General features: G+C 42.3%; 1 protein-coding gene across 2 annotated transcripts in view; it reads left to right on the top strand.

Moving 5' to 3' along the window:
• The window catches only part of ROR2 (receptor tyrosine kinase like orphan receptor 2), a 197,722-nt gene that overhangs the window by 161,030 nt on the left and 24,217 nt on the right, over positions 1–12,475 (top strand). For both annotated transcript variants that reach the window (XM_045833894.1, XM_045833893.1), the window contains 2 exons: positions 5,591–5,878; positions 6,679–6,709. In XM_045833894.1, the coding sequence (XP_045689850.1) occupies positions 5,591–5,878; positions 6,679–6,709 (319 nt within the window). The remainder of the gene's footprint in view (positions 1–5,590; positions 5,879–6,678; positions 6,710–12,475) is intronic.

Raw genomic sequence — 12,475 nt, 5'->3', positions numbered from 1 at the left:
AATTCTCAAAATGGAAAATATAATAGCAGCATATTTGTCAGGCTGAAACACTTTAAAACCCCAAAACGCCAAATGTTGGCAAGGTGGTGTGACAGCTCTGTAATTGAGACGACATTAGTGGAGGACAGATGGTTTCAAACACTGTTGAGACCTAGAGAAATGAGAGATTTCACGGCCCTCTGAGTTAGCACTCCTGCTGTCCAGGTGCTTCTGCGTATGTACAGGATGAGCCACATGTTATGGGAGGTCTTTAAACGCTTGTTTGCACCAACAAAAACGTGAAAACAACTTACTGCCCCTCCATTGGAGAAAGCATAATGAAACTGTGGTTTATTTGTACAGTGAATATTATACAGTAATTTAAAAAAGTGATTAAATTTAAGTTGACTTTGAGTGAAAAAACATAAAACAATTAGCCAAGATGTTCTTTCAGGGAAAAATTTTAAAATGAATTGTGCATGCTAGTTCTCTAAGAAAGGGAGCAATATGGGTCTGTGGGCTTTAGTTACATTGCATAATGTTTTTTTTTTGAAGTGTAAGTCAAATATGGTAAAATGTTAGCATAAAATTTTGATGTTATATACATGGATACTATTATATTAATATTTGTATTTTTCTGTATGTTGACAACATTTCAGTATTAAAAAATCAAAGGAATTGTTGAACAAAAACACTTCGACAAAAGAACATATGAATAGTATGATTTTTGAAAGTAAAAAGGCTATATTATTGTTAACTGAAGAAGATACCTAAATAGAGAGTATAAGACAATGACTCAAACTATTTTAGCTAATAAGGTAGTTCAGTAAAGTGACAAGATAAAAGGGAAGTATACCAGGTGGACTGGACAATGAATGGCTCCCAAAGATGCACACGTCCTAATCCCTGGAACCTTCCCAGACACAGGGACTTTGAAACTCATATTAAGCTAAGGGTTTTGAGATGGGACATGATCCTGAATGATCAAGGTGGACTCTGTGTATTCGCAGAGTTCTTTACACGGGAGGCAGCAGGCCTAGAGTCATTGGTGGGAAGTGCAGTGAGAAGCAGAGGTTGGAGTGATGCAAGGAGAGCGCCAGGATCCAGGGCAGGTGGTGGCCTCCAGGGTCAAGGAAGCCACGGGAAGAGACTTTCCTGGAGCCTCCAGAAGGCACACAGCCGTGCAACACCTTGATTTGGGAGGTCTGACCTCCAGAGCTGTAAGATGAATTTGTGTTGCTTTACGCTACTAAGTTTGTGCTAATTTGTTACAGCAGCAAGAATAAATTAGTACAATATACAGATATGTAATCATTTCCATGTAAGCCCACTTACATGGAAATAATTGAAATGAAACCAGCTCACTCACTAGTAAGGAAAATTACAGAGTACCTAGAAAACTACCTAAAAATAAATGTGAAGATGTATGGAAAGAAAATGACAACGCTTTTCTGAAAAGAATGAGGTCTGAAATAGAGACATAGACCTTGTTTTCTCGGTATTGTCAAAAGGGCAGTTTTATACAAATACCCATAGAAGCAGTTCTCCATCAACACCCCAAATTTTGTGTCCTCACCTGAGGACATGCTTATTGATTTTAGAGAGAGGGTGAGGGTGGGAGAGAGAGAAGAAGAGAAACACTGATGTGCAAGAGAAACATCAATCAGTTGCCTCTCACACGCACCCTGACTGGGGACTGAACCTGCAGCCTAGGCATGTGCTCTGACCAGGAATTGAACCCCTGACCTTCTGATTTATGGAACTGATGCTCCAACCAACTGAATCACTCTGGCCAGGGCAACAGTCCAGTTTTTAAATGGAACTTAGAATAATTCTAACGTGAATGTGAGAAACTAGCCCCAAAAGGTAACATTTGTTATTCTTGATTTCTAAATATATTTCAGTCACCATAATTGAACGAGTATGACTTTGCCACAGTAACAGGCCAAGCTCAGTGGGGTGGGAGCAGGGTTAGAAACACATGGAGATTGTTTAAGGTGGGGCAGCCCGAGGAGCACCTTCTGCGAAGGTGACCTTTCGGCAGAGACTTGCCCCTTGAGAAACAGGGAAGCTCCAAGACAAGGTGTTCTCAGCAGACTCTGTGATGAGGGACCAGCTGGATATGTTTCAGAAAGAGCAAAGAACCCTCCTTTCCAGTGGAGAAAGGGTAGAGAATGTTCCAGAAGCAGGATACCATGGATATAAGTTAACTTGTCTTTATCATCTCTCTCCTTGCTTTCTTCCTAAAGTCTCAGTTTTACTGACCTAGCTAGGGCAAAAGCAGTGAATTTATGAAATTATCATACTGACCTATGGTTTTGGTCTCTCTGAGCCTCCAGTAGAACATGAGGGAGGTTGACTCAAGGCCCACATTGGAATGGGGGTGGCCTTCTCTATGTCATTGCACCCAGAGCCACCCCCAGGGATGGTGTTGGCCATTGAGGACTGTGCTTTCCAGTCCTGGCAGTCCCCTCTAGTGATGCCTCTTCTCAGTGTTGTCTGTTCTGCTTTAAGTTCATTCTTAGAGGGTTTGGGTTCGCTGGAACTACAGCTTCTTTCTCCTCAGCCCTTCGGAGCAGGGCTCACAACGTTGAGTAGGGTTGACCCCAGGCTCTGTGTCCAAACAGAGGGCAGGGCAGGCAGAAGCAAATCCTCCCTGTCTTTACCTCTCAAAAAGGAGCCTTCCTGGGGACACTGAAAGCCTCAGTCTTAACAGTTGCCAACTTGTCAATCAGGGGTGTAGAGGAAGCTGTTAAGGGGAATGAATGGAACATTGAAGGAGAAGTCCATGTTTCCATATGCTTCTGAGGGAAAAAAATGTATTCTTGCAAAGGAGTAGATACTGAGGGTCTATTTACTGTAATTGGACAGTCCTGGTTTCCCCTCAGGTTCCCTTCTAAGTGGTACAGATCCTTAACTTTCTTCTCTGAGCACTCCCATTCTTCCTTTCTTGACAAATGTCTCTTCTGTGTTGAAGAAGAAGAATCCTTCTGTACTTTTCAAGATATTTAACTGACCAGTGGAGATGTCCCAAGTTGATGTGTGCAGATGTCCTGAAAATGGAGGGAGGTGATGGCAGAATAACTCTGGAACCAGCCCCTACAATCGATGAGATGACAGTTAACAGAGACTTCAGTGTCCCAGCCCTCAGAACCCCTCAGAACTCCTTTTAGATTTTGCTGGTTGGCTCGGAGATACAGTCCCTCACATCCTCCCTGTACCCGAAGCATTGCATGTGTCTGCTGGGAAGCCATGGTTTGTCATGCATACAGATGAGAATTACAGCTAAACTTAATGCCAAGATGAAGAGATTGTTGTGACTTTAATATGTCATTTTGTATTTTAAATTACAGTTTGCTGACTATTCTATATTCCTTAGTGTGCCTTTAGTGTTATAAAGACCTTAATGAAGCATTTGAATATTAAACAACTTGAAAGTACTTCATATGAAACCCTGATTAAGGTGGGCTCTGGCCAGAACACAGTGCAACAATGTGTTTGCCATATTCTGTCAGAGTAACTGCTCGAAACTGTCAAGTCAGAGTTGGTGTTATGTTCAGGCGTGCAGGGTCTAGTGCAGGAACCTCAGGCACACAGGTCTTCCCCAGCTGAGCTGGTGCAGTTGAGTTAATGAAGAGCATTCATCCAGAATGCCACTAGACTTGATTTAGAACATCTTTTCAGGGGGTTGTCATTGACATTTCAGTTACCTTCCAGCTTTGTGTTGAGAATAAGAATTCTCTTTGACATCTTAGTTCAGTGCATTGAGAAAAGGGTTGGTCTGGAAGGAATCAAGATAGACCCTAATGATATTTATTAATACAATAATCATAAATAATCAGTGTGAATTAGTAACACCTCTCCAGATAGATATCTATCCAATCTTCCTTATGAAGGAAAACTGCCCCTTTATCATGAAACCCACAGCATCCCACCCCCTCAGCTACCACCAACCAACCACCCACCCACCGTGGGGGGGCCATCACCTATCCTGTGAAATGTACCCTGGGGGTCTACTCGAAATCCTGTAATTTTCTATCCAGTTAAATCAGTAATAACAGAGATAGGCCATCTTTCAATCTTTCAACTTTATTTTTTAAAAAAGAATTAGGGACCAACCAGAAATCAAGGCAGAAGATTCAGAACACAATATTAGTATTTTATACTAATATTCTGATTGTGCTATCTCAGTTTTGAATTCAGAAGCGAGTTCATCTCCTGATGATTGACTGTCTTGTCTGTCTAGACTGTTTTTTATGTGTTACTGAATTTTAGCATGTGTGTTTATCTTGAGAGAGTGACCTCCTGCCCCGACCTACACTGCAAACACACATGCACACACACATGCTACACATACACCTCTCTCCTCACTGTCCGCCTCACTTCCTCTTGTTCCCTTGGCGTGGGTTGCAGCTGAGCCCAAAGCAGCATTTCCAGCCCTGCTCCCTCTGTATTCTGGGTCCTTCCCTGTAGAGAGTGAGCCCGGGGAAGCTCCTTTCTGCGTCTGACCCAGATGCAGTGGGACATCAGCACCACTCAGCTTTGTCATTCTTGTTTTGGTTAGGCTAGTGATTAACTTGTGTTTTGGGACATCTTTGTCGTGGGGCAAGAGGGAGGATAGATTTTATAAGCATGAATTTACATCATAAATTAGTGAGATTAGGTTAGATTTAGAGCTTGAAAATGAAGTATAGTCAGTCCTCATTATTTGTTGATTTCATGTTGGTGAGTTTGCCTACTGCCTAAACTATTTATAACCACACATCCACCCTCACTCACATTTGTGGTTCACTTACAGACATACTCAGATTAGGGAATGTGGATTTACAGCTGCATGCACTCCCAGCTGAGCATGAGGGAGGTAACACTCTGCCTGCCTTGTTTCAGCTCACACCAGGAACAAGTGTCCTTTCCATGGTTGGTAGTCCCATGGTTTCACATTTTGTTGGTGATTTCACTGGTTAAAATGCCTGATACACCCTGGCTTGTATGGCTCAGTGGATTGAGTGCCTGTCTGTAAACCAAAGGGTCATTGGTTCAATTCCCAGTCAGGGCACATGTCTGGGTTGTGGAGCAGGTCGCCAGTAGGGGGTTCATGAGAGGCAACCACACATCGATGTTTCTCTCCCTTTCTTTCTCCTTCCCTTGCCCCCTCTCTAAAATAAATAATATCTTTAAAAATATTTTTAAATGCCCGATACTGGTGCCGAAGTGTGTCTGGTGTCGCTAAGTACAGAAGGCTGAGACATGTCTTATGGAGAAAACATGTGAGCTGGATATGCACCCTTCAGGCAGGAGCTCCAACGCTGTCAGCTGTGATCATGATGTCAGTGCCTCAACAATACATAATAAATAAGGTGTCTTTACACAAAAACACACATAAAACAAGGTTAGGTATAACTCATTTGATGAAAATACTCTGACTACAGGCTCAGTTACAGCAGTGGTTCTGTATTCCCTAATTCAGTATTGCAACATTCTAGAACACAGTTCTGCTGATAATGGGACTGGACAGTATATGTGAAATTAAAGCCTTCCCCAGCAGCTTCCAGGAAGCCCTTCCCACCAGCCCCTGCTGAAGTTTGCTCTTATGTGACACTCTCCTTTTCAGGTTACTTTCTTAACTTTCTGGAGCCAGTGAACAATATCACCATAGTCCAAGGTCAGACTGCCATTCTGCACTGCAAGGTGGCTGGCAACCCACCCCCCAGCGTGCGGTGGCTGAAAAACGATGCCCCAGTCGTGCAGGAGCCGAGGCGTGTCATCATCCGGAAGACAGAATATGGCTCTCGGCTACGCATCCAGGACCTAGACACAACAGACACTGGCTACTACCAGTGTGTGGCCACCAATGGGATGAAAACCATAACTGCCACTGGCGTCCTGTTTGTGCGGCTTGGTGAGTGAGGGTGGTCTGGGCCTGTCCATTTGCAGCTAGGGAGTGTCACAGCTATTACAGGAGATTAACTTGCAGTTTGCAATTGTACACACACACACACCAGCAGAGAAGAAATGAATAAAACCGTTACCCAGAGCCTTCCCCTTGGGCACGGGGCCCAGTTTACCCTGCTTCCCATGCTTCCCATTCAACTAGTAAGAAGAGGGGCACAGATGGACACATTGGATGCAGAACATAAAATCAGCACAAAGGTGAGCTCTGAGATTTAGTGGGCAGGTCATATGTTACAAGTTCACCTTGCCACACACAGCCTGGGGGGCCCGCACAGACCCAAATCCCTACCTACCCCACTGACACCTGGCCCAGCTGAGAGGAGGGGTGGACAGCCAGCATGATGACAGTTCTGTACTCTTGAGCTTGTTAAATGGCTGGAAGGAATGTGTCCCCTTTTCATCCCAGTTGTGAGAAGATCCCTGCAATGCTCTGGCCTGTCACACAAACCTCAGGCCACTTCATCACTGATTAGCAAAGTATATCTTATGAATCAAGGTTAGATGAAAGAGAAAGAAAAACTCCCAATAATATGTCCAAATGATTCTGCCTCAACAGAGTGCCCCTCCATGTTTTGCGGTTTCCCCGTCCCTGGCACAACATCCTGGATGGGGGCAGAGTCCAGCCAAGGACAGCTTACTATGAAGGGGCACCCTGGGCTGTGGCTGCCTTCACCATTGGCTTGATTGGAAAAAAGTTTGGTTCCAAATCTGAAATATTAATAACATGTACTTTTTTTTTCTTTTTAGGTCCAACACACAGCCCAAATCATAATTTTCAGTAAGTACCTGTTTTCCTCAAACCATTTTCTCATTCTCTGAGGGTTTCCATTATGTAAAAATCTAGGTTTTAAATCTAGCACATAACATCGTTGCCGAATTTACTGGAAGTTTGCTGGACTTCACACCAGGATGGCAGTATGTTTGTTGTGGACTGGAAAACTTATATTTTCCAGTCAGTGTTAGGAAAATTGTCATGAAAACAGACATTGCTAGTACCTTTTATATATCGTGACCTTCCAGGCAGGCACCTGGAAGAAGTATTAGCATATGGACCAGTTTGCCAGGGATACCTGGACTTGGTATGCAAGCACATTTAGAGCCAGGGAAGCAGTTCCCCTTGAAGTCCCAGCACCACCCACAGCCATAGGCAGATTCTCAGACCCACTTCAGCCATGAGGAAGCTGAGGATCCAAACCCAGCTCAGGGTCTTCATTGAGCCATGAACTCAGGCCTGTTTCCAGTCCAGTCTTTCCAGCATGCCATCGTGGAAAGATTCCCCACTGTACCTGATTTGTTCTCATTGTGTGCCTGAGAATTACTCTGCAGCACCTGTGTTTGAGGTTGCAGGCATGGTTGGATTCCTCATTTCCTACCCAGACATCAGAGAACCAAAGCTTCACTTACAGTGTTCTAAAGAGACACGGGTGCTGTGTTGGTAAGCTGAGTACTGTTTGCACATCCCTGTCCCCTTGGTTCCTCATACACACTGACCACTGGGGCACGTTATGGGGCAGGGCTGACCCTCTGAGCATACAGCAGATACCTTTTGCACAAGGAAGCTTTTGGGGAACATTCTGTGTTCAGCAAATGTGCTGAAGCATTTCTCCTTAGCGATCATTCTTGAGTATAATGAGGAATGAAAAAGTTGTGTAAAGGGAACATCTATGATGCTTTAAGAAAGGAATGAGTCACTTCAAATGAATTATTTTCTTTTCTGTCATGTAATTTATTTATATGATAATTTATATACTTTACATAAATATATAACAAACACAATATGTTAGAGTATATAAATATAATGTATATATAACTATAATATAATATATAAATATCAAGTATATTTACATTTTGAAATTTTATATAAAACTTTAACAATATTTTAATATATTTTTCTCATTTTTAATTATGGATTAAATCAATATATTTGTGCAAAGATAATATTTCATTATGAGTTAAATCAATATGTTTGTGCAAAGAATTCAGGCAGTTATGTGCCCCAGGGTCCTACATTGTCATGTGGGTGGACCAGCGCTGGGCCTTTCTTAGCTTTGAGAGCTATAGCATCTCACTTTTACTCATTTTTTTTTACATAAATGATATTATGTTCGACATGTTTAATAGTCTCAGAACATTTAAAATTCCCCAAGGATTCTTTTTTTTCTCCACCCCTGGAGTGAGTGCTTCTTTCTGCAGCGTCAGGCATTTCCGTGGCTTCCGTGCCCTCCAGGGCCTCCCTGTCTGTGACCCAGGACTGTTGGACGGAGTTTCTCGAGGGGGATTCTGAGGACTAGAGCACTGGGGGGCACACGTGGGCGAGGCTTCCCTGTCCATTTCTCTTTGTCTGCAGAATGATCCACAAATCTGTTCACTTTGCTACTCTGAAAGAGGAGAACTGTATGACCGCCTTGGTCCCCCTTCCCCATCACCTGTGAGGCTTGCTGGACAGAGACCTTTCCTGGCACATATGGTTTCTCTTTGCCAACTGTCTCCTCATAGTCCTTGCCCATTGCCCTTACATTGTTTCTTTTTTTTTTTTTAAGATTTTATTTATTTGTTTTTAGAGAGGGAAGGGAGGGAGAAAGAGAGAGAAACATCAGTGTGTGGTTGCTGGGGGCTGTGGCCTGCAACCCAGGCATGTGCCCTGACTGAGAATCAAACCTGCGACACTTTGGTTCACAGAACGCGCTCAATCCACTGAGCTACACCAGCTAGGGCACATTGTTTCTTAATGATTTTCAAAAATTATGTATCTTCTTGATAACACAGAAATTTAAATTTTCTATCATTTGTCAATAATTATGTGGGTTCTTAATGTGTTTTACTAAAGAACACCGTAGTTTTCTTGAAATATTCTGAGAATATTTTTATTGGAATTGCAATGACTTTTTAGATAAATTTGGGAAAATTAATATTTAATTAAATTGTCAAGAACCACTTTCTTCACCCTTTAAGATAGCCTTTTTTCCTAACACTTACTATGAAAAATTTCAAACATAGAAAAGTAGAAAAAATTTCCCTGCCAACTAGACACTACCATTTACATTAACTACATGGTGCTACTTTTGTCGCTTCCCTTTCCATCAATCTCCACCCATCAGTCTGTCTTTTTTTTTATTATTGATCTCACAAGTTGCAGATTTTTGTACACTCATCCTGAAATTTTTCAGCATGGAAATCATTAACAAGAGTTCAATATCTGTACATTCTTGTTTCTTTTTGAGTTAACTTAGATACAATGAAAAGCACAGGGGAAGAATTGCCAGTGCATATTATTCACAGAATACTTAGGATTCCTGTGTTTCATTGTATGTAAGTTTTAAGTCAGGTGATCATTATGTCATACTAATGTCTTGAAAAAGTAATTTTTATTAGTCATTTTAAATGTTCAAACAAATGCATTTCAAATTATAAAGTTTCCTCTAAACACCATTTTGGCTACATCTTTCTCTTCTACCTCCAGCCACAGGCACATAAGCTTTTATTTTTTCTGAATTTTTTGTTGCATTATTATCAGTGAATTTGGGATATATTTTACTTTTGAAAATTTGTTAAGATTTTCTTTGTGACCAATTAGATATGGTCAGTATTTGTGACTATGTCCTGTTATGGTGGGGGCCACATGCATTTTGATTCATACAACAGATCACATATGTTAAGTGTGTTATTAAAAATGTGTTTTGACTTCCAGCCAAGATGGAGGCATAGGTAGACACACTGTGCCTCCTCACACAACCAAAACTAAGGACAACAAAAACTTAGAAACAAAAAAACAACCAGAACACAGAGAAATGAACTGTACAGAAGTCTGACAACCATTCATCCAGACCAGTAAGAGGGGTGGAGGCCTACGGAGAGGGGTCGAGGGGTCCCAGCAGGAAAAAGCGGTGGCTGGCAAACGCGACGCCCAGGGAGCAGGTGGCAGTTGGCGGACCCCAGACGCACAGGGGCAGCTGAGGGACCCAGTGGCAGACCCTAAGTGTGGGAGGCAACGAGCAGACCCAGTGAGGTGCACAAGGCAGCTGGCTGTCCACAGTCACACATTTACGTACAGATAAACCAGGCAAAAATGGGCAGCAACACAGACTGCACAACCCAGGGACCCAGCGCTGGGAAATAAAGCCTAAAAGCACCGATTGAAAACACCTGTGGGGGTTGGGGTGCCTAGAGAATCTCCCAGCCTCACAGGAGAGTTCCTTGTGGAGACCCACAGGGTCCTAGAACATATACAAGCCCACCTGCCTGGGAGCCAGCACCAGAAGGCCCCAATCTGCTTGTGGGAAGCGGTGGAGGGGACTGAAGTCTGAGAGAGCATGGAGCAAGCGCCATTGTTCCCTTTCTGACCCCGCCCCCACATATAGCGTCACAACCCAGCAACTGGGGTGCCCCACCCTGGTGAACACCTAAGGCACCACCCCTCAATACGTTAACAGGCGTGACCAGACAAAAAATAATGGCTCAAACAGAACAAATCAAAGTGCCGCAGCCAATGCTTTTAAGTGATCAAGAGATAGCCAGCCTATCAGATGCACAGTTTAAAGCACTGATGATCAAGGATGCTCACAGAATTGGTTGATTTTGGTTGCAAATTAGATGAACAGATGAAGGCTACAATAAGTGAAATGAAGAAAAAGGCACATGGAACCAATAGTGATGAAAAGACAACTGGGTTTCAAATCAATGGAAGGGACCAGAAGGAAGAAGAAACAATCAAACAGAAAAGAATGAAGAAACAAGAATTCAAAAAAATGAGGAGAGGCTTAGGAACCTCCAGAACACCTTGAAACATTCTAACATCCAAATTATAGGGTACCAGAAGAAGAAGAGGAAGAGCAACAAGTGGAAAACTTATTTGGACAAATAAAAAAGGAGAACTTCCCCAATCTGGCAAAGGAAATAGACTTCCAGGAAGTCCAGGAAGCTCAGAGAGTCCCAAAGAGGTTGGACCCAAGGAGGAACACACCAAGGCACATCATAATTACATTACTCAAGGTAAAAATGAAGGAGAGAATCCTAGAAGCAGCAAGAGATAAGGGGACAGTTACCTACAAAGGAGTTCCCATCAGAATGCCAGCTGATTTCTCAAAAGAGACCTTACAGGCAAGAAGGGGCTGGAAAGAAGTATTTCAAGTCATGAAAGGCAAGGACCTACATCCAAGGTTGCTCTATCCAGCAAAGCTTTCATTTAGAATGGAAGGACAGATAAAGTGTTTCTCAGATAAGGTCAAGTTCAAGGAATTCATCAACACCAAGCCCTTATTACATGAAATGTTAAAGGGACTTATCTAAGAAAAAGAAGATAAAAAGGAACAGAAAAAAAAGACATCAAACTCACAATTATTAACAACCACACCTAAAACAAAAACAAAAACTAAGCAAACAACTAGAACAGGAACAGAGCCACAGAAATGGAGATCACACAGAGGGTTAGCAACAGGGAAGTGGGAAGGGGAGAGAGGGGGAAAAGGTACAGGGAATAAGTAGCATAGATGGTAGGTAGAAAATAGACAGGGGGAGGGTAAGAATAGTATGGGAAATGTAGAAGCTAAAGAACTTATGACACATGGACACGAACTAAAGGGGGGGAATGTGGGTGAGAGAGGGTGTGTAGGGAGGAGGGGAATGAAGGAGGAAATGGAACAACTGTAATAGCATAATCAATAAAATATATTAAAAAATAAAAATAAAAATATCGGTTTTTGTGCACACAGATCACACACTCATTTTCTCAGTTTTCAGTTTTTTAAATTTCTGTGCATGCCCTTAAATATATATATGATGTTGAGGCTGTGCCATTTTTGTTTTGTTTCCAAGTCCCTATGTTTTTTCTTTGAGCTTCATTTGCATATAATAAAATTTTGCTGCACTGGCTCTCTCTTCATTTACGTTTGCTACAAACCTCTTTTATGATTCCTGTCCCACTTTTTTCCTTTTTGTGTTCTGATTTATGTAGGTCTCTTGTAAATAGCAAGCAAGGACATTTTTTTGGAAGTTGGTAGGGGATGGTTTCCAATTTGAATGTTCATGTAAATACATGTAGGTTATGTTCACTTTAACAAACATACAGCATTCTATTGCATGAGTCAGTCTCACTTTAATCATCCATGTGCCTGCAGAGTGAAGGACAGTTATCTGCTGTGACACAGGCAGTCTTGTGTGAACATCTGTCCCTGTCTCCTTGTCCCTGTGGCCGAGAGCCCTCTGTGGCAGTAGATACCTGGACCTGGAATTGCAGGCACACTTCCCACCTCCATCAGGTTGCTCCCCCAAGTGGCCAAGGAACCCATAGTGGCCCTAGCAGGGCACAAATGCTCCTTTCCCCAGGTTTTCCAACACGTGGCATTATCAGAACTTCAAACTGTGTCAATAGTAATCTATAGTAATTTGCATTTGATTTGACTAGTAAATAGTGAACATATTTTGAGCATATTTTGAATATAAGTTGAACATATTTTTTGTTGGTTTAATAACCATTGAATTACCTGTTCATATACAGTTTATCCTCCTTGTTTGGGGATTTTATACCTGCAAATTCTGTTCCTCACTG

This window comes from Phyllostomus hastatus, unplaced genomic scaffold (assembly GCF_019186645.2).
Source record: "Phyllostomus hastatus isolate PE091 unplaced genomic scaffold, TTU_PhHast_1.1 phas_contig_195, whole genome shotgun sequence".
NCBI lineage: Eukaryota > Metazoa > Chordata > Mammalia > Chiroptera > Phyllostomidae > Phyllostomus > Phyllostomus hastatus.
The sequence above is the reverse complement of the archived record's forward strand: the minus strand, read 5'-3'. Positions and strand labels throughout refer to the sequence as shown.